This window comes from Drosophila teissieri, chromosome 2L, assembly GCF_016746235.2.
Source record: "Drosophila teissieri strain GT53w chromosome 2L, Prin_Dtei_1.1, whole genome shotgun sequence".
In the NCBI taxonomy this organism is placed as follows: domain Eukaryota; kingdom Metazoa; phylum Arthropoda; class Insecta; order Diptera; family Drosophilidae; genus Drosophila; species Drosophila teissieri.
The window spans coordinates 20,029,486-20,052,506 of record NC_053029.1 but is presented as its reverse complement, the minus strand read 5'-3'; the positions used below and the strand labels follow the sequence as shown (position 1 = coordinate 20,052,506).

At 44.3% G+C, this 23,021-nt stretch overlaps 9 protein-coding genes across 16 annotated transcripts; 4 read left to right on the top strand and 5 right to left on the bottom strand.

Annotated features, from left to right (window-relative positions):
• The first annotated feature begins 42 nt into the window (after positions 1-42).
• On the top strand, positions 43-795 carry LOC122626829. Its single transcript, XM_043807246.1, has 2 exons — positions 43-90; positions 145-795. The coding sequence occupies exon 2, from the start codon at positions 188-190 to the stop codon at positions 665-667; it is 480 nt and encodes a 159-aa protein (XP_043663181.1). The 5' UTR covers positions 43-90; positions 145-187; the 3' UTR covers positions 668-795.
• Positions 773-9,418, bottom strand: LOC122626817 (arfGAP with SH3 domain, ANK repeat and PH domain-containing protein). 2 transcript variants are annotated; one of them, XM_043807221.1, is made up of 12 exons: positions 8,727-9,418; positions 5,986-6,058; positions 5,753-5,898; positions 5,342-5,682; positions 4,844-5,286; positions 4,319-4,754; positions 3,776-4,256; positions 3,596-3,715; positions 2,698-3,451; positions 2,563-2,639; positions 1,961-2,146; positions 773-1,898 (listed from the first exon to the last, which is right to left on the bottom strand). In XM_043807221.1, the coding sequence occupies exons 1-12, from the start codon at positions 8,853-8,855 to the stop codon at positions 1,701-1,703; spliced, it is 3,384 nt and encodes a 1,127-aa protein (XP_043663156.1). In that variant the 5' UTR covers positions 8,856-9,418; the 3' UTR covers positions 773-1,700. The 2 variants fall into 2 exon arrangements, with proteins under 2 accessions (XP_043663156.1, XP_043663155.1); XM_043807220.1 differs by having other exon boundaries at positions 2,698-3,535; positions 8,727-9,417.
• A 65-nt stretch (positions 9,419-9,483) lies between these two features.
• On the top strand, positions 9,484-11,486 carry LOC122626823 (nuclear pore complex protein Nup50). Its single transcript, XM_043807233.1, has 3 exons — positions 9,484-9,806; positions 9,863-10,980; positions 11,035-11,486. Exons 1-3 carry the CDS (start codon positions 9,581-9,583, stop codon positions 11,371-11,373), a joined length of 1,683 nt encoding a protein of 560 aa, XP_043663168.1. The 5' UTR covers positions 9,484-9,580; the 3' UTR covers positions 11,374-11,486.
• On the bottom strand, positions 11,409-13,683 carry LOC122626821 (coilin). 2 transcript variants are annotated; one of them, XM_043807231.1, is made up of 5 exons: positions 13,468-13,683; positions 13,327-13,412; positions 11,965-13,271; positions 11,697-11,903; positions 11,409-11,638 (listed from the first exon to the last, which is right to left on the bottom strand). In XM_043807231.1, exons 1-5 carry the CDS (start codon positions 13,600-13,602, stop codon positions 11,499-11,501), a joined length of 1,875 nt encoding a protein of 624 aa, XP_043663166.1. In that variant the 5' UTR covers positions 13,603-13,683; the 3' UTR covers positions 11,409-11,498. The 2 variants fall into 2 exon arrangements, with proteins under 2 accessions (XP_043663166.1, XP_043663167.1); XM_043807232.1 differs by having other exon boundaries at positions 13,323-13,412; positions 13,468-13,601.
• A 326-nt stretch (positions 13,684-14,009) lies between these two features.
• LOC122626825 lies at positions 14,010-15,912 on the top strand. Its single transcript, XM_043807237.1, has 2 exons — positions 14,010-14,694; positions 14,753-15,912. Exons 1-2 carry the CDS (start codon positions 14,144-14,146, stop codon positions 15,222-15,224), a joined length of 1,023 nt encoding a protein of 340 aa, XP_043663172.1. The 5' UTR covers positions 14,010-14,143; the 3' UTR covers positions 15,225-15,912.
• Positions 15,913-15,917: 5 nt separating this feature from the next.
• On the bottom strand, positions 15,918-17,199 carry LOC122626824 (snRNA-activating protein complex subunit 3). Of its 2 annotated transcripts, XM_043807236.1 has the most exons (2): positions 17,121-17,136; positions 15,918-17,056 (listed from the first exon to the last, which is right to left on the bottom strand). In XM_043807236.1, the coding sequence occupies exon 2, from the start codon at positions 17,047-17,049 to the stop codon at positions 15,928-15,930; it is 1,122 nt and encodes a 373-aa protein (XP_043663171.1). In that variant the 5' UTR covers positions 17,050-17,056; positions 17,121-17,136; the 3' UTR covers positions 15,918-15,927. The 2 variants fall into 2 exon arrangements, with proteins under 2 accessions (XP_043663171.1, XP_043663169.1); XM_043807234.1 differs by having other exon boundaries at positions 15,918-17,199.
• Positions 17,042-17,729, bottom strand: LOC122626830. Its single transcript, XM_043807247.1, has 2 exons — positions 17,121-17,729; positions 17,042-17,056 (listed from the first exon to the last, which is right to left on the bottom strand). The coding sequence occupies exon 1, from the start codon at positions 17,576-17,578 to the stop codon at positions 17,126-17,128; it is 453 nt and encodes a 150-aa protein (XP_043663182.1). The 5' UTR covers positions 17,579-17,729; the 3' UTR covers positions 17,042-17,056; positions 17,121-17,125.
• A 297-nt stretch (positions 17,730-18,026) lies between these two features.
• LOC122626827 (polyadenylate-binding protein 2) lies at positions 18,027-20,931 on the top strand. Of its 5 annotated transcripts, none has more exons than XM_043807241.1 (6): positions 18,027-18,100; positions 18,513-18,711; positions 18,961-19,362; positions 19,497-19,630; positions 19,693-19,759; positions 20,171-20,931. In XM_043807241.1, exons 2-5 carry the CDS (start codon positions 18,613-18,615, stop codon positions 19,733-19,735), a joined length of 678 nt encoding a protein of 225 aa, XP_043663176.1. In that variant the 5' UTR covers positions 18,027-18,100; positions 18,513-18,612; the 3' UTR covers positions 19,736-19,759; positions 20,171-20,931. The 5 variants fall into 5 exon arrangements, with proteins under 5 accessions (XP_043663176.1, XP_043663179.1, XP_043663177.1 ...); XM_043807244.1 differs by having other exon boundaries at positions 18,057-18,100; positions 18,517-18,711; XM_043807242.1 differs by lacking the exon at positions 18,027-18,100 and adding an exon at positions 18,159-18,315.
• On the bottom strand, positions 20,924-21,660 carry LOC122626831 (general odorant-binding protein 99a). Its single transcript, XM_043807249.1, has 2 exons — positions 21,501-21,660; positions 20,924-21,442 (listed from the first exon to the last, which is right to left on the bottom strand). The coding sequence occupies exons 1-2, from the start codon at positions 21,543-21,545 to the stop codon at positions 21,056-21,058; spliced, it is 432 nt and encodes a 143-aa protein (XP_043663184.1). The 5' UTR covers positions 21,546-21,660; the 3' UTR covers positions 20,924-21,055.
• Between the last annotated feature and the right edge of the window lie 1,361 nt (positions 21,661-23,021).

Genomic DNA, 23,021 nt, shown 5'->3' with positions numbered 1-23,021 from the left:
ATATCATTATCGATACTGATGTGAATCATGTTAACATTGCCTATCGCTGTTAGAACGACGCATTGTTTTTTCCTCAAAAGTAATTTAAAAGTAAATATTTATCAATAGAAGAAAACGTGTAATAACTACCCATTAAATACATAGCTTCCTTTTCCAAAAAACGTATTGTTTAATAAAATCATATAACATGAAAACAAAAGATGAGAAAGAGCCTCCTTTGAGAAAAGCACCACGTAAAATAAATGGGAAGAATTTTCCAGCTAGAAGGATACCCGCAAACGTTTTGAAACGCACCCTTGAAATCGCCACCAGTCCCGAAGATGGCTTTTGGCTAAACCAAAACCCATCTTGTGCTCCTCCGGCCAGTTACGAGTTTTACTTCAGCGTTAGACGATCCACTGCGTACGAAAAACTACGACTGGCCCGGAATTGCCTAATGCAGCGGGACTACAAGAATTTGGCCAAAATACTGGCCTCCAATCATTTGGGAGACACGCTGCTTCAAAGGGCCTCCTTCCAAATATCCACGGAATATTCCAAGGTTCTTCAAAAGTGCCCAAAATTCTACACAAAAATGGAACAGTTGCGAGTGGAACCGACCCCTCCAAAAAGCCCCACAGTTGAGGAGGAAGCATTAGACGAATCATTAGATGCTATTCTATCCTAGTTTTGTATCATCTAGCCTTTACCCATTAGTCCTCCCAACAAATCAGACCGGTTATTGTTTTTGGTAAAAACACAACCTTATATATGTGTATATATGTAATAAGCGTTATGTTCTTCCTTTTATTTGACTTACATATAATATCAATATATTTTAAGGTTTTGCTAAATAAATACTGAAACGTGTATACAAAATGAGTAAAAAGAATAAGGTGTGTGATGTCTTAATAAATCATTATATACACTTTGAATTTTCAAATCAATCATATGTGATAAACAATCCTCGATAATTGATATCTCGCAGTTCGTAATTTTTAGATACGTTTATACATATTGGGTACGTAATTGGTAACAACTTCTAGGTACAAAGGGCTTTTGCTTTCCTTTTTGCAAATATGCTCGTATTTCTTTTTAATAGCATTGGTGGCTTTCAAATGTTATCCGCAATATGGATAGTTTGGGCTTAGGTTTGGTTAAATTGATATTTCTTTCAACGTTGTTTTATAAACTCTTTGTCAAACCATTAACAACAGATTTAGAACACTTGAGTACGAGTGTAAGCCAAGAGCCCGAGCAGTGCGGGGCCCGTGTGGATATCGCTAGTATCTGTTTATGGCAGCATAAAGTACAAGCATACAATACATAATTATATCTCCTGACAATTCTTCTGACATTGAGTAATTTTTGCGCACAGCGTTTTAGGCTTAGATAAAGTTAAAAGTAGTTATGGTACGAATTACAGCATTTGCAGGACATATTCAGTTATTAAAGCGCTAACCTTGGGAAGGAAGCCAACGGGAAATGCACAGCAAGATCTCTACTTAAAGGCTTTGATTGAAATACAAGTGTAAATGAGTAGTTGGCTTCGCTAAGAAACTTAGGCAAATTAATAGTCACACGCTTTGTGATAAAATAGTCCTAATAAATAAAAACTTTTTTTATATATCATTAGAGTTTAAAAGACGCATACACACATCTATATATATATCTATATACAATCACGCGCAGCCACACAATCAGCACAAACAGGGGGTTTATTAATCAGGCAGCATATGCACGAAACTGACAGGAAACATGCCCTTTCTCGCCGGCTGTCCCTCAATAATGCCCTCCATCCAATTCTCGTCGTCGGTGCGTTCATTCAGCACGATCAAAATTTCACCTTCCTTGAACTCCAGCTCATCATCGTTGTCCGCCACGCAATCGTAGAGAGCTCGGCACCGCCGCTGACCATTCTGGAAAGATGGATATGGATTTGTCTTTAATAAGGCCAAGGATAGTATATTAAAACCCTTACATAGTGGAACTTTCCGACTAGCCCAGCCCCACCAGTTTTCGATGGATTGTCCGGCGATGAGTTGAGGCGGTCGTTGTCGCTCGAGGACACATTCGACTCGGCTGAGTGATCCAGACCGCCACCAGAGCTGTCCATATCCGTATGCCAGGACTCATAGTCGGGGAAATTGGCCGACTGGTTAACCAGCTGAAAGATTTCAAGGGACAAACATAAGCAAGGTAAATTTTACAATGGCATAGAATGCAGCAACAATTGAACATAGAACATTTTATATTGGATATAATTTGTGGGTATGGGCGTAAAAGGTTAGAGCTTTTGAGAGATGCACAAAGCGAGACAATTAGTAGAGAAACGACAACTGCAACAGCAAGAACAACAATAAAATTGCGTAGTTCGCTTGTCAAACATTGTATGAAAGTGCAAATGAGCGTTGGTGCTTGCCATTTACCGTCTCCTCGCTGGACTGGCATCTCAATTGATTGATGTGTTGCTTGCGCTGCAAATTGTTTTCCGAGTGCGGATTAGATCAAATACAAAAAAAGGTGTGGGTGTTGATCTACAGGACATTTTCATAACCTACGCAACGTTCTTAGAGGACTTACCTTACGGGGAGGCGCCACTGGACCCTCGTCCATGGAACTGATGCTCTCGTTGGACTGTCCGTTTGATATTTCACGTTCTGTCGATCAGAATGATATTAAAAACACTGCCATTGAAACGGCTGTTATTATAATCACCTGATGGCGGTCCAGGCGGAGGAATCTTTGGCCTTGCTAACGCCGATTTGTCCACATGCTTCAGCGTGGGTAACTCACCGGTGGGCGGCAGAACAAGCTTGGCGCCCGCTAAATGAATATTCCTGTTCAGCGACTCACCGCTGGGTGAACGCTTGTGGCTGAAGGTAGTCATGGCAGGCATAAGACTGTTGTTGCTCCCGTTTCCAGATCCTCCTGGATCTTGTGACACTCCATACCCGTATCCTCCTCCGCCTCTAGGACTGCTTTCTACGCTCCGAAGGTGCGGCAACGTGCCATACGCCACGTCCAGCGACTGGTTCTTGTGATTGATGGCTCGAATGTCGCTGGCTTCAAAGTTTTGTGAATGGCGTGGAGGATGAGGCAAAGTGCCGTAAAAAGAGCTGGACGAAGCACTGCCCAATGTTCCAGGTGGTGGAGCTGGGGCTGTACGCTTCTTTAGCGAATTCATGTTGGCTGTAGATGTTGATTTCCGAGCGCCTGTCACATGCCCGCCCAGATCGCTGTGCATATTCAAGCTGTTTCTCGCCGCGCGAACGCTCTGACTGGAGGCGGAACTGGGACTTGAACCACCATTCCCAGCCCCACCGACTCCAACATTGGTAGCACTGCCCAGATACTGTCCTACGCTAATATGCTGTTTGGGCGAAGTCCCTGCAGAATGTGTATAGCTCGGCAGACCGGAGGGTAGAGTAAATTGCCGACTCGGACAATTGGCGATTGGACTAGAACTGGACTGTATCGAGTCGCAAGTAGAGGAACGAGAGCGCAGAACGGGCGAGTCCCCGCCAGCAAAACTGGGGGGACGCGAACGGGATTTCTGCAAGCAAACCAGAAAGGGATCAGCATAGAACTTAGCTAGTCGGAAAGTGCCACTTACGCGCTCATCGATGACTGTTTCATCGTCGCTGAAATCCGTGGAGCCATCCTCGTTTGGCAAATTCCAGTCGGTGTTGATGTGGTCAAAAGCGCTCTTCTCCCTCTTAATGGCACATTCAATCTACAGTATAACGAAAGCTGGTTAATATTCATTTGAGTAGATCCATGTTATGAGACTAACGAGTTCCCTGCAGCTATTGTGTCCCATTTCTTTGGCAATATCCAGCGCTGTTTTATTCTGTGAGTTCTTGAGTTCATAGTCCGCTCCTGAGCGGAGCAGCAGCTTCATGCACTCTCTCCGATCGTGAAGAGCACACAAATGCAAAGCCGTATTCTTTCCCGTCACATCCAGAAGGCCGGCTGGGTTGGTAGCCTTGTTAAGACCTTTGGGCGGCATATTTTGGATGAGGAAGTCGACTATGTGCAGCGTGGATCCCATCTCGCGCAGCACGGCCAGATGAAGGGCCGTCTCTCCTGCATCAGAGCTGGGCAGACAGCAGGTGAGATCCGCGCCTTCTGCCCACACCTGGAGCAACTGACTCATGTCGGCATTGACCACTGCCTGCTCTAAATCGCACCGTAAGTCGTTGTCATCCGAGCAGGTGCGCATGACATAGCGCTTGGCAACATACTTGGCGCGAATAAAGTCGTAGCGCTCCTCCCTGCAAAAACATATTGAAACTAAGCACTTATAAACAATCGCTTCCATCCCAATAACACCTACATGCTGCTCTCGTGCTGAAGCTTGCACCTTCCCAGTTTCGCCTCCATAATGTCGTTCAGTGTGCTGTTGCCCATGGCACGTGCAATCAACAGGTTAGCCGTCGTCAAGTTGTCCAACGTAAGACTCTGGATACGCGAGTGATGCACGCCCAGGTCGCGATGGACACCAGAGCACTGAATGCACACCAAAATGCCAAAGTTAAGACTGATCCAGGTCACATCGTTTCGCGATCCACAGTCACAGCAACGATCGTTTCCCGGCAGTAGCTGTACATATCGGATCACAGTCTTCTGCAACTCCACCAGACTTGGACTCATCTGCGGATTAGCGTGCTGGAAGGCCTTGGTAAGTGCTTTATCCTTGCAGTTCACTAGGACGGCCATCCATGCCTTCTGGTCGCCTTCATCCTCCGCCTGAAAGTGATACGGACGATTGTCTGTAAAAAGGAAAAGCCCAATGATCATTTCAGTATAAGTGATGAGAGAGAGAACCAAGTTTGTACAACTCCTATGGAGCTTCACTTACAGCTGATAAGATCAAACCCGCGCTTGTCATCCGGCACCGGCTTAATCTGGCAGGTAAGCAGATTTACACGTGTTGGCGGCTTCGACTCATCGGCATGGAAGATGTCAAGAAAACCATCGCTTGTGACCCGGCAGCGTCGTTTCTGCCACACGCGACGCACCTTGCCCTCGCTCTTCTTGAAAAGGTGGCCTTGCCGAGTGACGCCGTGGTGTTTATCACCCTGCAGCTGGTGGAGAGAGTAACCAGCTCCCCCACTTCGGCTCTCCGACGATGGCACATTGTCGACTCGCTCAAAGTCCGGAGTGCTACGCAAAACTGTTCGCAGGTCAAGCAAACTGCGACGATCCTCGTCCTGCTTCTGCTTGATCTCATGTAGCTTTTCGCTGAGGTCGCCGATGTATGTGCCGAAGTGCTCGATCGTCTGTAGGCCGTCCTTAAAGTAGCTGTATAGATGATAGGATGTCAGTAATAATCTCTGGTCTATATTAATGTACTCACTTGCTTAACGCATGATAATACTCTATAAGGTGCTGCAACAGCTCGATTCCCGTTTTGGTCTTAATGTCTTTGTACTTCAGCAAATACTCGCAAGTCTGCAGCTGGTAGAGTCGACGCTCCTTTTCCATTTCTTCGGCCACCACAGCGGCGTCGATCTCTGTGCGCACCATACCCGCCTCTTTGGCCTGGGCTTTCTTCTCCTTCTCAATCTTGATGAACTTTGCCTCGTAGTCCTTAGCCGCCTTGTCAAACGGCCGCTTCATATCCCCCTTCACGCCCCGCAGTTCGCTCTTCAGCATTGAGTCCACCGGAAACATCACAATGTTGTTGATGTTTTGCATCTGTTTTTTTGTGGGTGAACAAATTATCAATTAGATAACTCTGTAACGGTTACAAAACACTGATACCAACCAGGGTCTTCATCAGTGCGCTGAGCTCCTTGGTGACCACGCTGAATTTAAGAAATGCGGCGCCGATGTCCGGCTCATCCTGCTCAATGACCTTGCCGCCCAACCGCTCCAGAGCACGCACCATAAACATCTCATTGTCCACATGGGCTAAAAGATAAAAGCGAAACAAAGAGCGAAAAGATTATTTGTAAGGAAATAACATAAATAGTATCATATCTCAGAGAATGTACTCACTGTTTCCAGAGTTGTGAATAGCCTTGACCGCTTTTTTCAACTTAGTTAGACCCTCCCGATCAAACTCCAATCTCTGAAAGAGGGAAATCCCATAGTTATTATAGTGAACAATTAAGCGTAGTTCCAACGTAAAGAAGTTTTTTCAGACAATTGTTAGCGATAGGGTTTTGTAGCATTGAGAGGTTTTGATATAGAAAAAACGTTTAGTTTTAAGGCCGCTCAATTTTATATATTGTTTTAATAAACGACCTGCACCTTTTTTACTTTATAGAAACAACCACAATGCATTCCTAAGTTTAGCCAAAGATGGGAAGAAACAATGGAGGAAACGCTTTGAACGGACGCCGAATGAACAATATTTCCAGATTGAAATCGCGTCAATATTGGCATTAGGTATTCAGTTCTCCTGTCGGTTGACCCACCACTTCGATATTCCCCTTACATTTTATGGCACCAGCTAATTGAAAATGTACGACAAGGTCAGTTCTATTATTAAACTTAATAACCAAACCAGCCCCATTTCAAATGCAGTCGCATGCACCAATTAAGAAAGCAAGTATAAAAGATTCGATGCTATTTTCCTACTTTATACACACCCCCTTTTTTCAGCATAAATGTTTTATGTGGCAAAGTTTTTTATAAACCGAAACCGGAACCGTATAAACAATTATTTTAGTACATTTCCAAAGTCGAGAAGGAAAGAGTTCGTTCCCCCATTAACCCGTTGACTTTCCCCAATTGCTTTCAATTCAAATTGCTGTATTCAAAATTGAATTAGCCGCCAAGAAGGGGCGCGGGATCTTGACTTGGCTGCGAATCACATCGCAATCGGTAAAGATCGTTTACATTCCAGCTGAAGCTGATATATGAGCTACCAGTCAACAACTGCCCAATAAATACTGCAGATTAGATTAAATGTGCTGAAAAAAAGTTACAAGCGAATCGGCCAAGAACGAACTCCGGGGAAACCTGAATATTCGCGATTGCAATTCTATACTACGCGATAGTCGTTGAGTGGCAAACGAACCCCTAGCAATCCGCCATCGGCTGGGGAAGATTAGTCATAAGCAGAGGTTGAGCAAATTGCTAGGAATGCAAACAACACGCCTAGACCGAAAACAAAAACCAGCTAACAATATTCGTCAACTTGTATTGCTCTTTGGACGAGTTGCCCGGCCAGTTAGCTGTTTTGATAACAAAAGATGCTAATTTATAATAAGTCAAAGCCCCAGAAGAAGGCTAATACAGCAATACTTTGTTGTGGAAGCGGCCAAATGAATGGCACAGAGAGAAACTCTTGGACGAATCAAATTAAATTTCATTTTAGACAATTTTACAGCTGCTCCAAATATAATAAACACGCAATGGGAGAGACTGGCTGAAAAAATGAAATAAAATTCATTTAACTGGCGGGGAATGGAGGTCACTGGGCTGCTTGGGCTACACCAAAAATCCATCAGCGAAATTAAATATTAAATGTTGGACGTGGTTGTGGCGTCCAAGAAGGCGGCGCAGAGCTCCGGGAAATGCTGGGCATGACGTGCCCAATAAATCGTCTAATTTTGTTTCGCCGGGTTCTGCATTAGCATGGGGAATTGGAGCATTGTGTGTATATTGCACAATCGGCCCACTCAAGGGTCTTTCGGATGACAGCATGGATGAATTTTCCACTTAGACGCACTGTGTTTTCTGTGGGCGATATCCCCAACTGACTGAGTGTCCCCGTACGGGAATAGCCACCGCTCTCGGAATCGCTTCTCTTATCACACGCCTTTTTCCGGCCGTAAAATGCTGTTTGTGTGCTTAGCTTTATCAGCGGGTGTATTATATCCGTGTACTTATATACACATGAAAGTGGAGGCGACATCACAGCTGCCTTGAGTAAATATAGAAATTGCAGCATGCTCATGTGGCACCCACTCCCACTTCGGCGCCCAGTTCCCTGCGCCCTTAGCTCCATCTGCACTAGCACGGTCGGGTATGCACTTTGTATTTTCATTATACTATTTTTGTGGAATCGCGGAAAACCACCTTGCGGGCAGAAAGAGAGAGCGATGGCCGGTCAGAGAGAGATCGCACTAAAATAACAGGCGGTGGCTCATTTGGCGCCGCGCCAATTTACAAACCTTTTCGCTACTCCCCCCAGAAAAAAATAATAATCATCACCATGTGGCAGGAGGCGTCGTCTGCCATGTTTGCTGCAGAATCGCACCGATATATGTACATATAGCCGTGCTCCTGTTTTCACTTTCACAGATCGATTAGATTCCATTAGAAACTATGGGGAGTTGACTTTAATTTGTAAAACAAATTAGGGTAGAATTATTACTGATTATCTATTCTTAAAAGTTATAATGTCTAGCCATTTTTTATAGACCCTAGTATAAATAAAATAAACAAGTAATGACGATAAGACATTCAGCACTTTCTTCAAACTAGATATTAGTTTTCCAACAATAAATCGAAATACTCCTCGTTCAAATTCCATAAAATCATCAGTGACCCATATACATAAATATAATAATGTTTTTTATGCACGAACATACATAGAAAGAATGTGCTCAGCTCAAATGTGAAACTATAGCTATGATTGGGCTTCCCGGAACACACCTGTAAACCTTCCTGATCGGCCACCTTGAACTAGGTATTGGTTTGGCTGTAGGTACAGGGACGGCTAGCTGGCTGGGCTACCTGCCTACCTAAGGAACATAGCTAAGGAATTCCCTGAACAACAGTCTTACCTCTTCCAAGACGCCAATCGTGTGGCGGCAGTCGGGCATCCGAGAGGCGAAGGTGGAGGTGGTGGGCGAGCTGTAGTCGGAGCGCGTCTCCTCCACGAACTCGGACACGGCAATCAGGGATGGCGGCATTTTGCTGCTCAGGCTATCCCGATGTCCTGGTATATACAACGTATCTCTTACTCACACGCACACCGCACACGCACACGCACACACGAGAGTCGCACGCACACCAGCTCACGCCCAAGGCCGTGGCACGGGAGCAAAATGGGAGTGGGAGCGGGACGGCGAATAGCTGAGAAACCAGGATAACGCCTTTAAGCACTGTACGTGTCTCCGCGTCTTTGTTCACTCCCGATTTGTGTTGTTGCTCGTCGCACTTTCCCTGGCACTATATCCATATATCCACACACTGACGTTCTCATCATCCTCTTGCGATTTTGGTTTTTGCTTTTCGCTTTTCTGCGTTTTTGGTACTGTTAGTACTACTCGAGATGCACAATTAACTTTGGTTCTGGATGAGGAAAGTGCGCAGTACCCGGAATCGCGGCAATCATGGCAGGATCAGGAACACACTCGGACTGGTACTGGGACTGGGACTCGCGGCACTGGACATTGTCGACCTAACTTTAGGCGTGATTTAATACTTTTGTTTTATTGCGATTTTGTGCTGCTGGCGTCTCGCTGTTGTTTCCCTATCGATGATGTATCGATAGCAGCCCTGCTCCGCCGACTCATCACTGCGTCAGCCAATCGAGAGAGCGATTTATCGACCGTCAGCAACGCGGTGTGGATTTCATTTGGTTTTTGCATTTTCACTGGCATTTGCTTTGAATTTCAATACAGAGTAGAACAAGATGGCTGGCAAGCGACAGGCCACCTCGAACCTGAACCACGACAACTGGGACCAGGAGGAGGAACCCGAGGAGCGCGGTACCTTCCGTACGGCCACGGAAGATGAGTTAAAGACACGCGTTATCAAGAAAGCGCGCCGCAAGATTGCCGGTGGATCGTCCGCCGCTGAAGAGGATGGCGCCGAAGAAAAGACGGCAGAGCCGAAAAGCGTGTTTAGCGGATTCTCCGGTAAGCTATGGAACCCTTTTAGACCTGTGGGACTTGCTCACATCGATTGCTCTTAGGTTTCGGCAAGCCGGCTGCGAGCGCAGCCGCGGGCTCGCCTTTCTCCTTCCTGGCCAATCTGCCGGCTCCAGCCACGACCTCCTCCAGCGAGTCAAAAAAGCCTGCATTCTCGTTCGGGCTCAACTCCAGCTCTACCGATAGGCCTGCCAGCACTAGCATTTTCGGCGCCGCCAGCACCAGCAGCACGGCCCCGTCTTCTTCTCCGGCAAAGGAATCAACAAGTACCATCGATGGCGCCAAGCCGACCACCTCCATATTTGGCAACATATCAGCTGCCAAGAAGGAGAGCAGCGAGGCAAAAATGGCGCTAGCCAGCAGCAGTAGCACTAGCTTTACATCCAACATAGAGAGCTCCGAGTACCGTGAAAGCGTTGCCGAGCTGAATCGCGCCGTCATGAATTTCCTGCAGGAACACATGGAAAAAACTCCCTACTGCATACTGACACCAGTGTTTAAGAACTATGAAGAGCATCTAAAGGATTTGCAAGACGAGGAGAGCGCTAGAACGAACTCCACGAAGTCCAAACCGGCACAACCCCGATTTGAAGAACCAGTTTTGACGGTGTCTAGTGCATCGTCGCCATCAAAACCGTCTGCTACGTTTTCGTTTGGAAAGCCCAGCGCCCCAATAGGCACCAATGTATCTCCATTTGCTAAAAAGCCCAACTGCACCATAACCAGTGGTGGGACAACCACCACGACCACAACACCACTGTATTCCTTCGGCAGCACGGCAGCTTCCAATGCGGCCGTGCCGTCTTCCGCCAGTATCTTCACTTTGACAGCAAAACACTCTGGAGAAGCCAAAGCCGATGATGCCCTTAAGTCCAGCATTTTCAGTTTTGGAGCTAAGGATGCGACCACCAAAAAGAATGAGCCTTACTTCTCGCCACCGAAGGCCAATGGCTTTTCCTTCGGACTGAAAAGTAACGCCGACGACAAGCCAAGCACTTCCTTGTTTGCAGGTTTCGGAAAGGCTCCTGAAGGAGCAGAAAGCGGCACAAAGGGCTTTTCCTTCACCAACAGTGCCACGCCCTTCTCTATCGGCAACATTCAGCCACCAGCAGAAGCAGCGGAGGAAGAAGAGGACACGCCCCCAAAAGTAGAGTTTAAACAGGTGAATTAAAATACATTTTTTGTTTTCATTTGGAAGTTAACGTAACTTTAACAGGTCGTGGAGGATGACGCTGTATACTCCAAGCGGTGTAAGGTATTCATAAAGAAAGACAAGGACTTTGGTGATCGCGGCGTAGGCACGTTGTACTTAAAACCCGTCAAGGGCTCAGAAAAGACCCAACTGCTAGTCCGCGCCGACACCAATCTAGGCAACATCCTGGTCAATCTTATTCTTAGCGAGGGTATACCTTGCCAGCGCATGGGTAAGAACAATGTGATGATGGTATGTGTGCCCACGCCAGAGGACTCCAAGGCTACCTCGCTGTTGCTGCGCGTAAAGACCGGTGACGAAGCCGACGACTTGCTGAAGAAGATCAAGGAGCACATTAAGTAGAGGATAGGCAACTAACATGAATTCGTACATATAGATGTTGTTTAATCGTTTGTATTTTAAAGAGCTATAAATTTACGAAGCCCTGGAAATAGAACTCAAGAATGTACACATAATTATGATAATATTCAGTCAATTGTGGCGACAACGATTTTGGCTTCATTCATATCTTTAAGATGGATACTTAAAGTACGCACATCTTCAAAAGACTCATCCATGCCACTCATATAATATTGAGTCATTATGCGTCCAATTTCGAGGGGATAAGCTACAATTTTAAAAAAATTTCAGTTTCGGGTACACAATTTAAATGGATGTTCCTTTACTTATTGTTTCCACTGTGACGATTTTGGTGCGCCGGTTCACGTAAGTGCAGTTTCCGGCTATAAACTCGGTTGTTCCTGAGTTTGCGTTTCCCTTAATCTTCAGCAGTTTAAATAGAACAGTATCGCCCCTGGTCGGCAGGCCCGTAAGCGGAGTTGCACTTCGCATTAGATCCTTAATAATGTCTATAGACCGCCTATCTTCTACGACTAAGAAGTGAAGTACGCTTATAAGTTTATCGAACTACCAATATAATGCTTGTGATTTCACCTGGAACCGGCTCTATTTCCGAATCAGAGTCTGAAACGTCCATATTGGAGTCATCTACCACCATCACGTCGTCATCGGAATCGGATACTAGTTGTGCAGCACAAATGCGTACCGGCGGCAGTTTAACATCCTCAAAATCAACTTTATTTTTAATTAGAGATGCATTCGCGTAATCTGGCAGAATTGTTTCGACTTTGGATGTTTCTTCCATAGTAGTGTTGTTCTGCAGAAGTAATTCGGAATCAGTAAATTCAAGTGGATTAGTTGCTTCAGCTTCGGACAGAAGAGTGGTCTCAGGTTCAGTCGAATTGTCTAGACAAGCGGATTCAACTCCAGTTGTATTCTCCCGAAGAGTTTTTGAAGTTTCAATTATGTCTTCCGAAAAAGTAGCGTCCGCCGTCTTTGTATCTTCTGAAACTGTTTCTTTATATTGAACATTTGGAGGTTCTACGTCGCGTACAGTGTCGGATTCGATCTCTAAAGTTGAATCTTTCCCATTGTTTGAGAACTGTTTAGCCGAGTCATCGATCTTAGCCTCCGTCTGCGGCAAAAAGCGTGCATTGATAGGCTTAAGTTTAATATTTTCCAAAATTTCTACTTCTTTGGTTCTAGTTGCAAATTGAAATATCCGCGGAACATTACAGGACATCTCCAAGAGAGGGGAGCGGAAGGAGATCAATGGGAGACTAGCATAAATCCCAGGACCCTTCTCAATTTGATCCACAGTTTTTTTTCGAGAATTTTCTTGTTGCTCCTCTTGAGTTTTGTCTTCCTGCAGCGTTACCGCACCAGATTTTTCTGATAGAATGTTAGGCGCTTTCGTTTCATTCTTGCTTTCTGACACTTTACCTTCTTTGAGCGGACATTGAGAAGTACTCTCAGGATTAGGTTCGTTCTCTTCCTGGTCAGTACCGCCGGGCGATTTTGGCCGTTTCGTGCTTCTGGATAGTTGTTGAATCTGAGGAAAAGATTCCTTGTTCTCTGCCTCAATTGTCACTGACATGTTCGAAACTTCTGTCTTAGTTTCAGGGGCCTTTGCACTGCCCTTGTTTTTTAAACGCTTAGACTGCACAGGAGATTTAGAAGCCTCATCTTCCATCTCATCCGTTCTCACACAAGATGGTTCTGCCGCAATTTCGAGCCAGTCTGCGTTGCTGTGGTTCTTGGAGCGCTTTGATGGTCGAAGGGGAGTGGAAGCAGATAGGTGAACCTGTTCATCGGCGGATCGGTTCTTCCTCTTTTTGCTGCATTTTACAGGAGCAGGACTTAAAAAGGTTTCATTATCGCAACTGGCTAACCGAAAGGCTCTGCAAAAGACGAAATAGGCTCGAGTAGCTCGTAAAAAGGAATAAGCCTACCTACTTGAGCCCTTCGGCAGACTTGAGCACTTTGATAGACTCCCTCGGGGGCAGAAAGCATCCATCTGTGGTGAGCAGACTAATATCCTTCTGTTGGAGTGCAATTTATTTAGAATTAGGATTTACCGATTCTTAAAAATCTTGCCAAGCTGAAGAGGGTTTGTATGTGGTCCTGGAGGTCCTTGATGTTTTGCCATGCTGCATCGATAAAAACTAACGAATGTCGACGTTCGTCCTTAAAAAAGTTTGATAAATCCACTTTCATGCTGGAGTGGCGCATGGTGCAATTAGTTTTCTTCTCATTAAAATGTTTTTAAAATGCGCTGAACTGGCTAGAGATGGAATTATAATCGATTGCGTTATCGTTAAGTCGATGTGTTTATTTTTCTGCAAAATAAATTAAATATTTTATATATATATATATTATTCATAAAAATATAGCCTGTGTGAAGTACAAAATAATTGAATATTAAATAAATTAAATATTAAAAATTTTAAAATAAATAACAAAAAGAAAAATAATATAGTTAAGTCATTGCGATATTATTTTTTAATTATTTAAGTCAGTTTTAAAAATGCCCAAATTGGGGTGCTTAAATAATGGATAAAGGCTTACCTTCTGGAGAATTTAATTTTTTTAACTCCCCTATATTATCGATAGCAAACCAGAAATGCACGGCCGATAGCGATAAGACAGTTCTTGTGTACAACGAAAACAAATAGTTCTTATCAATAAAATTAGGCATTAATCACGGCTCCGAATTAGACCAATGATGTGATTCCGCCACGAGGACGCCGTTCCGTTTCGATCCGACTCCAAAATGAGCCACGGCGACCAGAGTCAAAACCAATATAGCCAGCGGAACCAGGCGCTCACTGGCGGTGGCGACTCCGCCAGGGACAGGGAGAAGGAGAAGAAGGGCTGGTTTTACTCCCTGACAAGGCGCAAGAAGTCCGACTCGGCGTTCGCCATGTCTGCATCCGTCTCCACCAGCGGATCCCAGAACAACAACAACGAAGTGTGCGTCCTTGAGGCAGCGGACTCTTCCATGGCCAGCTGCAGCAATGGGGGCACGGGCACAGGAACTCTGCGCAGAAGGCGGGACAAGGAGAAGCGAAACGTGTTTGCCAGACTGCGACGGAAGGTGGGCCAAGGGCTCAGCTCCCTGCGAAATTGGCACTCCATGGGTGACTGCGACGACGGCGGAACCACTGATGCCACCTACGAGTTCCTTACGCCGTCCATTTGCCCGGAACCCACGCTACCATTTACACACGACTACTTGCGCTTTATCCGGAAGAAGTGGTTGGATCGAGAGGACGCCCACTCGCCCAACCAGGTTATGTACAAGGCCTGCTCCGAGATGCTAAAGTAAGCGCCGTTTTTCTCCATTCATTAACGATCGATGACTCATGCCCTTTGTTTTCAGCCAAGTGTGGTACTGGGGTGAGATCTCCAGACGCGATTCGCAGCGGCAGTTGAGCGACAAGCCAACTGGGTCGTTTCTAGTCCGCGACTCGGAAACCAGTGGATCCCAATTCACACTGAGCTTTCGAATTGTGAACGTAACCCTGCATTATCGACTGGAATTTCGCGACGACTTTTGGCATTTTGAGGAACTCAAGTACGAGTCCATTGTGGAGATGATCGAAGATATCTTGCACCGCTGCACCAACGACAACTTTGTGTGCTTTGTTAAGGTTCCGAACGAGATGCAGCCACCGTTCCCAGTGATCCTCAAGTACCCATTGAGCCGGTACGCCAACATGCCCAAGCTGCAGGACCTATGCCGCCGCGTCCTGCAGCGCCAGATGTCACGCGAGCAGCTAGCTCTGTTGCCAGTGCCGGCGCAGATGCTGGAGTACTTGTCGCTGGAGCGGGAGCTGGTCTTCCAGAGCTAAGCATCCGCTGTTCAATGCCAAGAAGCCGCTGGTCAAAGCTTTATCATTGAAGTAAACGCAAGCGCGTACACCAAAGAGGTTCGGGCGTATGGAATCCCAGCCTGCAGTTATTCGTAATGATATTTGTTGGTGGGATTGGCAATATGTTGTTGATGCATTTCTTCGCCCAGTAACTAAGCGCACAGTCTCTCATCACGTACACGCCGAAGTCCCAGTGCACAGAATTTTACTGTATTGTACTGCTAAGTACCATTAGTACTAGTATCTTGTCTAGGATAATGAATTATGTTATTGGCCATATTTAGTCTATTTGTTTGTTTTATATGGGTCTTGGTCAAGTCTATGATCTGCACCCAAGTGTGCAAATCCTTAAACAAATTTTTAAAAATTTAACTACTGCATATATTTATTAACGTTAGTTCTAAGCCAGATGTATCGTACTATTTACGTTGTTTGCATTTTTGTATTCCTAACTTGGACACTAACTTTTTGCTAATCTAGATTGCATGAAATTTATGCAGCTTACGGCAGTCGAATATATTCAATGCCAGTTACTCTTGTTGCAACGTGTATGTATTTTATTTAAATCTATCTACGAATATTTTACAAGAACAAAATATCAATCAACTCCTTGAGCAATCTTGCCGTTAATGGAGCTCGCAAATAAAAAAAACACATATTTATATTATGTTTTTGATTATGATTATTTAATCTCGCGTTCCGCTCCCTTGCCCTCCTCCTCTTCGTCTTCCACCTCCACATGGTCGTACATGCGATAAGCCTTGAACTGACCCAGCTTGACACCATCCACGTAAAAGAAGCTGAGAAAACAACTGCGGCACAGGTAGGAGGGATCGTGCAGCTGACGCCGAGACTGATTCACGATGAAGCTATAGCTTCGAATGCCGCACATATAGCAAGTCCTGCGATTAAATGTGTTAAAGGCGTGAGGATAAGGGTACAGGCTGCGATCTGGGCGTTTACTTCGTGGCATTAGCATCTCGATCTGGGAGATCACGAACAGGTGCTCACAATTGCCATGGTGCAGGTAGTGTAGCGGTGACCCGGGGCTGACAGTGAGATCGATGAATCTTTTGCCCTCCATACTCTCCACCTTCAGCGTTTCTCCGTTCACTCCGTTTGCTCTGGCCGCCCAGCGCAATACGGTCTGGGAATAGTCGGGATTGTTTGGATTGCGCTTGTCATTGTAGAATGTGTCGTTGATGAAGAAGTATCCGGGATTTGTGCCCACTAATGGCAACGGTGCATCTGGATCGTCGCTGATGTCGACGAAGCGTTTTCCATTGCAAACGCAGCTAATCTTGTCTCGCAGTTCGGTCAGATAATTGCTGCCCAAGCAAACGTATTCCTCCGCAAAAACAGGGATCTCCACCTTGAACCCCCGATGATAGGCCCGCGGTGGACGATAGAGGCGCACGGTTAGCTCTAGCTCACCGCAAGCATCAAGAAAGAGGTTTGGGGAGTCTGTCGGCGGTGGATTCAGTTTGTGGCTGTACTGGGTGCGGCCAAAGGGACATTTACGGGATTTGGCCTTGTGCTGGCTTAAAGCCGAATAAGTGGAGGGCACATGCTGATTTTCCCGCGGCCGAGCAAAGGTCAGACGGCATTTGTCTGCGGCGGGCAGAAAGACGGCAACTGAGCTGTCGTCTGGAGACTCAATCAAGTCCAGGGAACAGCTTTCACCCACGTCAACAAGTGGTGGGGTTGTTTGTAGAAAGAAGGGCACTTCATCCACAGTAACGGATAATTTTTTTTGGTAGTCGTCCAGAAAGTCTTGCAGGTTTAAAGCTGGCTCCGTCGCCATATAGGTTCTATCCATTGTTTAAAAGTGAGTCTTAAAAATGTGTTTCTTATTCCGGATCCTGTTAAGCTCACCACACTCAATGCTCTTCTCCAAACTTATTTATAGCCTCCTTATAGGTAATATTTAGCTTTAATGATTCTGGCTTTGACTCGGTCTGCTCGTCGTCATCAGCTTCAACCGATTTCTCGACCTCCTGGTGCAAATTGTCGACGTAGACCCTTTCAAAAGATATTACCTTGGTGGATTTGTCCACGTATTGGTACCGCTGGCGACACACAGACTCAAAGAGAGGATCACTTGCCAGGTTGTCTTTTTCCTTCTCGAAGAACACGTTGGTTCCCACGGAATGTTCGTAGCGTCCCCGGTATATGCTTCCATTCACCTCCGCCATAGGCGTGTCACTCTCGATTCCAATGATCTTAATGGCCGCGTCCTCGTGCTTCAGCTGGTGCGGATGAATGTGGTTCTTGAAATCCGCAAATACCAGGTACTCTGTGTCCTCGTACTCCGAATCGGAGGAATCGTTCATGTTCCCTTTTTATCGTTATTCATGTGCGATTTTTTCTGTTTAATGCGGTTGAGCAGATAACCCTGAATCTATAGCGTATAATTTATTTTGCGTTACTTTGCAATAGGTCTTGTAAACATACGCTAATGTTTGGACATCGATAGAGCGGCAAAATACCAGACTTGATCAACCTAATACCGCAAATACATTAAGGGTTATATTTTATTGACTTTCTTAAAACAATATATTGTCCTTTTTTACAAGTGGGGTTTTCTTTTACACATCGAAATAATATAGTTTAAATAATAAATAATAATAATAATTAATAAATAATAAATTTATTATTCCCCTTCTTCGCTTCTTATGGTAAATTTGCACTATAGTGGGAAAATACTATTATTACTAGCACCCAAGAACTGCTTATTTAAATACCACCATCGATTGGGCAACCCAGCACCAAACAAAATATCGAGGCGAAAACTGTACCAAACTGTCATCCCTAAAAACGAGGCGAATACAATTGTTTTCGGTGGCAAAAAATACGTACGTTTTTGTATTATTGTAAATATTAGCCAACAAAAAACGGGTAATATATAAGCTGCCGTGGTCTGGCGCGTAAAAAAGTCAACCAGGCTGTAAAAACGTTGACTTTTGAACAAAAAACAGCAACCCAGCGTACGTGCTTTCACAGGGTAGCGGCCATTTTGGGCGATTTCAACGTCAGCAGAGCGAGCACCTAATTTGTACATGTATTCAACGTAATAATAGTGGGTAAAATTGCATATGAATTGGTGAAACGCAGTGAATTCTAGAAATTTTGCTTTCCGCAACCCGAAATCATTTAGTTGTGGCCCAGGAGTTTTACTGCATTTGCATGATGCATTGAACAATTCATTCGCTCTTTTGAATTTTTCAACTCTTTGTACTCACTTTCGCCGCTCTTTCTCATTGACAGCTAGTTACGACAACTGCCGTCTTGTGTACCACGCCGGAAGCTTTTGCACCAACCAAACCAAGCTTTTGCAGCAGACGTAAACAAACCCAAATCCAAAACCATGGCCGATGAGGATATCACACTGAACGAGGATCAGCTTCTGGAGTCGTTGGAGGAGACAAACGGCGAGCAAGAGACTGAAATCACCACAGAGACCGAGGTGAGTTGGAGGTACCATTGTTGACAGTGTCCAAGAACCAGTTTCTTGGCCCGCCCTGCGAAAGCCCGCCGAATTCCCTGGAAAAGCTCGCAAAGCTTTGGGGGATATACAAAGCCAAAAGTCGCAGCAATGGCTGCCTTTTTCAGAGCGTCACTTCGCACCGCCAATCCATTGTCTGCTATGGTTATGGGCGTCTGCTCATCACTTCAAGCCAAATACCATTAAATTCCATCTTTTCCACGTCGCCAGGAGGAGGGCAGCATGCAAATCGACCCTGAACTAGAGGCCATTAAGGCTCGCGTCAAGGAGATGGAGGAGGAGGCCGAGAAGATAAAGCAAATGCAGTCAGAGGTGGACAAACAAATGGCCGGTGGGTCTACCACCGGCTTGGCCACAGTGCCGCTTTCCCTCGAGGAGAAGCAGGAAATTGACACGCGGTCCGTCTACGTGGGCAATGTGGACTACGGCGCATCGGCCGAGGAACTGGAGGCCCACTTCCACGGTTGCGGCACCATCAACCGAGTAACCATACTCTGCAACAAGGCTGACGGGCACCCCAAGGGATTCGCGTACATCGAGTTCGGATCGAAGGAGTTCGTTGAGACGGCACTGGCCATGAACGAAACCCTTTTCCGAGGCCGTCAAATTAAAGTGAGTATCAGGAGCACCTCTGTTTTACTATACCGGCTACTTAATAAACTCCTAAATAAATAGATATTTAGTTACTACGTAGCGCACTTTTTTGAAACTCAAAATAAGTTAATCCTTTCTATATTCTCTTTTAGGTAATGTCGAAGCGCACAAACCGCCCTGGACTCTCCACCACAAACCGTTTTGCCCGCGGCAGCTTCCGGGGTCGAGGAGCACGTGTATCCAGGGCGTGCTGTCACTCCACCTTCCGAGGCGCTCGACGCGCTATGTAAGTGGGCTCTGGCCAATTCCGATTGGATCCAGCTAATCCCGGTCTGTCTTTCGTTCCAGAAGGGGTTACCGTGGTCGCGCCAATTACTATGCTCCATACTGATTGTTTTATTAAATCCCTAGTAAGGTGAGTTAACTATATCGAACTGATCTCCTAAAAACCCAGACGAACGAGACTGAAATTGGTTGATAAAGGAAATTTTATTTGTGGGGTTGCGTCCGATTATTGTCGTTTACATATTGTTTATCCTAGATCCTTAAATATCTATTTAGGTTATTTCTAAGGTAATTTGGACTTTTTCATAAAATACCAATAATTACGCCATTTTATAAAACAATTGGTTTGAATAACGAAATTAAATTGTTAGAAAACGCAAAATATTTTTAATAGACTAGAATTTTAGGTCAAAAACTAAATAATATTCAAAAGCCTTTAAGGGAAATCCTTGCTCTCATCCGCATCGTATTGGGACTTGTTATAATGCCTCCATTCTATTTACCGACACTCGTCTTTAATCCATTAACTATTTGATTTCAGATTTTTTTACAATATTATTTCAAAAAACATTATTTTATTGCCAAACTTCTTTGCTAAATAGAAAAATAGAAAAGAGAAAACAATCGCAAGAGAAAACGTCAGAAAAAATATCGTTTCAATAAAAAAAGCATCAGCAGCAACAGAACAGGCGAAAAGAAGAGACCTCGAAAATAATATAAAATCAACATGGAAAACGAATATCTTGACTTGGCTATAATGTTTTTTGAAGCACCCAACACCAAACTCCCCTTTTTCACACATTTTAATTTTCAAATAAAAAATCGAAAAAAAAAGATTATGAAAAACAAGAAGTTGATTTAGAAAAACAAAAAATATATATCAATAAGTATATATAAAAGAAACACAAAAGAAACCACAAACCGTAATAAAAGAAGTTAAAAGAAGGCAAAATCCAGTAAAAGAAGGAAGAAAATAATAAAAAAAATCAAAAGAACACAAGACTCTTGGAAAAGAAGTAAATCAACAAAATAGATAAAAAAGAAAGTGCGTAATTTATATATTCAAAAAAATATATAGAGTAAAGAAAAGAAGTTGAATTTACTAAACTGAAAAAGATGATGACAAATATAATCGAATTAAACAAGCTATCAATGCCTTTCCTTTGGGCGGGACAAGGTTTTTGGGATTAATGATGCGATGTCAAGCTATTCCTGCGGATCCACCAGCCCCTCTGCCAGCCCTGAAAAATAATGTGAATGCATGCGTGTCAGCTAATAAAAATAAGCCTCTTCATTCAAGCACTATTATATGGTTTTATTTCAATTGAAGGATTGCAGAACCTGAGCGGGTTTCAACTCGAAAATGCCGCTTTGCTGACGTTTTGTTCTTGCGCTTCTAGAATTGGCGCGAAACTACGCTGAATTCCTAGTTCTTTTGGACGGCGGCCTGCACGAGTGGCAGGTTCTTGCCTAGGAAACACTTGAAGCCTCGGAAGGCCCAGGAGTTGGCGGGCGACTTCTGCTCGTTCTTGTCGGCGCATTTCTCGATGTCGGCCTTCAGCGCGGCCTTGTCCTCCTTGCCCTGGCCCAGTTGGGCCACCAGGTTCTCCACCTTGAAGCCCTTGGTCTCATCGAACAGGTCGAATTTGACGAAGATGCACTGGATGTAGTTGCGGGTGATGTCATCGTCGGGATAGTCAAAGGTCTTGTACTTAGCGATCAGGGCCTCGGTCACCTTGCTGGTGGCGGCGCATTCCTTTCGCGCACTCTGGAGATCCTCGGCGGTGCGTAGCTTGTAGTCGGCGGCGGAGGCCTGTCGAGGAACAAGCGGATTACTGGCTGCCATCGGATTCTTTCTGCTTAGAACTTACCAGACCCAGCAGGGCGCACAGCAGAATGGCAACAGCGTTTTTCATAGTGTCTCTTCTTTTTTGCTTTTTTAAAGATTGTGTGAGGACTGATTGCTCGCTCTGTGGTTGATCGGAGGAAACTGTTGACTGTGGTCTGGGCTGCTCCAGCTTTTATACCTTTGAGCCCCGCTCAATGTGGGTATATCGCACTCAATTGTGTGGGGATTTTGAGTGTCGCTCAATTGAGTTGCACTCGCCGGCTGTAATTTAAATCTCATTATGGAATTTTCGGAACTTATGGAATAATTTCGAGGCTGTTGAGAAGACGAGAAATAAAGGATTGTCTAGGACTGAAGGGTTTGTATATCCTTAAGTAAGGAAGAGCGGAATAGATGATAGATAATATACATTATTACAGTATTAGTACATCGTAAGCAATATGATGAGCTTTTTCCTAATTTACACCTGACAATCTTAGATCGTTTACATTAAACTACCAACAGAACGCTGCATATAAATATTGAATATCATTTGCTTTTGGAAGGGAAAATAAGAAAGGAAGATTTAAGGTCTTGCAGCAATTGTATATTAATTAACAATTATTTAACAATTAACAAATATTTATTCCCAAGAAGGTCACATTGATCCAAAACTATGATTTCACTTCTACTATTTTCAATAATTCCGACTGCTTCTATGGCAGCTGTATGATATATTTGTAAAATTTCTATCAAATTAAAACCATCTTTAAGATCAGCTACAACGAAGCTACATTTTGTCCCTTTATTCCTACTTGTTCGATCCGCCCTGTGCCGACTTATATACTTCCTGGAATAGAAATCAAACTTTTTGGAAAGTTTAATTTAGGTAACTTTAAAACTAAGAGACTAGTTTGCGTAGAAACGGACGGACATGGAAAAATACATACTTTATATACTCGCAAAAGTCTCCTTTTCGTGACTAAAATCAATATTTCCTCTTCTCCCACCTACCCTACCCTCTTCTCTTGCAGTCTTTTAAAAACATGGTATACAACAACATTTAAATAGAAATATCAGCTGATTTTGATTTGAGCTGGCAAAAGTATTAGCATAAGTAGCTAAATCTGTTTCAATTCCCATTGTTTGTTTGGAGGCGTCGCGAGTTAAGTATAAAATTCAAACATAACAGATTCACATAGGTGGGGCCCACGGGATAGAATTTTCTAACAATATTTTCGTTGTTATAGGACATGAAGTCAATGTAATGCAACTTCTTTAGGAAAAACTTTTTAAAAGAACACTCATTTCCATCTTTTCTGACTGTTAGTTTTTATCTTTAAAAAGAAATAAAATAACCTATTCATTCATCTTTAACTTGAAACTTTTGAACAATATTATCTTTTTTTCATACAGGCTTTGTTTAAATGGGAAATAAAATTAAGAGAACTAGGAACCAAAAGGCATGTTCACATATGCAAAACCTTGTGTCTCATAATTCCCCCATATTAGGAGAGTTTGGCCCCCTAGGAAAAGTAATTGTGGATCTGCCACTGAGTTTGCA

Coding starts and splice junctions, on each gene's coding strand:
- LOC122626817 (XM_043807220.1), bottom strand. CDS start 8,855: ATGCCGCCATCCCTGATTGCCGTGTCCGAGTTCGTGGAGGAGACGCGC. Junction 5,287..5,341: donor TATTATCATGCGTTAAGCAA/GTGAGTACATTA, acceptor TCATCTATACAG/CTACTTTAAGGACGGCCTAC. Junction 1,899..1,960: donor TAGTCGGAAAGTTCCACTAT/GTAAGGGTTTTA, acceptor CCATCTTTCCAG/AATGGTCAGCGGCGGTGCCG.
- LOC122626830 (XM_043807247.1), bottom strand. CDS start 17,578: ATGAACGATTCCTCCGATTCGGAGTACGAGGACACAGAGTACCTGGTA.
- LOC122626825 (XM_043807237.1), top strand. CDS start 14,144: ATGAGCCACGGCGACCAGAGTCAAAACCAATATAGCCAGCGGAACCAG. Junction 14,695..14,752: donor GCCTGCTCCGAGATGCTAAA/GTAAGCGCCGTT, acceptor CTTTGTTTTCAG/CCAAGTGTGGTACTGGGGTG.
- LOC122626831 (XM_043807249.1), bottom strand. CDS start 21,545: ATGAAAAACGCTGTTGCCATTCTGCTGTGCGCCCTGCTGGGTCTG. Junction 21,443..21,500: donor TGTGCGCCCTGCTGGGTCTG/GTAAGTTCTAAG, acceptor GTTCCTCGACAG/GCCTCCGCCGCCGACTACAA.
- LOC122626829 (XM_043807246.1), top strand. CDS start 188: ATGAAAACAAAAGATGAGAAAGAGCCTCCTTTGAGAAAAGCACCACGT.
- LOC122626827 (XM_043807241.1), top strand. CDS start 18,613: ATGGCCGATGAGGATATCACACTGAACGAGGATCAGCTTCTGGAGTCG. Junction 18,712..18,960: donor AAATCACCACAGAGACCGAG/GTGAGTTGGAGG, acceptor CCACGTCGCCAG/GAGGAGGGCAGCATGCAAAT. Junction 19,631..19,692: donor CGAGGCGCTCGACGCGCTAT/GTAAGTGGGCTC, acceptor CTTTCGTTCCAG/AAGGGGTTACCGTGGTCGCG.
- LOC122626824 (XM_043807234.1), bottom strand. CDS start 17,064: ATGGATAGAACCTATATGGCGACGGAGCCAGCTTTAAACCTGCAAGAC.
- LOC122626821 (XM_043807231.1), bottom strand. CDS start 13,602: ATGCGCCACTCCAGCATGAAAGTGGATTTATCAAACTTTTTTAAGGAC. Junction 13,272..13,326: donor AAGTCTGCCGAAGGGCTCAA/GTAGGTAGGCTT, acceptor CGTCTTTTGCAG/AGCCTTTCGGTTAGCCAGTT. Junction 11,904..11,964: donor GGAAATAGAGCCGGTTCCAG/GTGAAATCACAA, acceptor TTCACTTCTTAG/TCGTAGAAGATAGGCGGTCT.
- LOC122626823 (XM_043807233.1), top strand. CDS start 9,581: ATGGCTGGCAAGCGACAGGCCACCTCGAACCTGAACCACGACAACTGG. Junction 9,807..9,862: donor CGTGTTTAGCGGATTCTCCG/GTAAGCTATGGA, acceptor GATTGCTCTTAG/GTTTCGGCAAGCCGGCTGCG. Junction 10,981..11,034: donor CAAAAGTAGAGTTTAAACAG/GTGAATTAAAAT, acceptor TAACTTTAACAG/GTCGTGGAGGATGACGCTGT.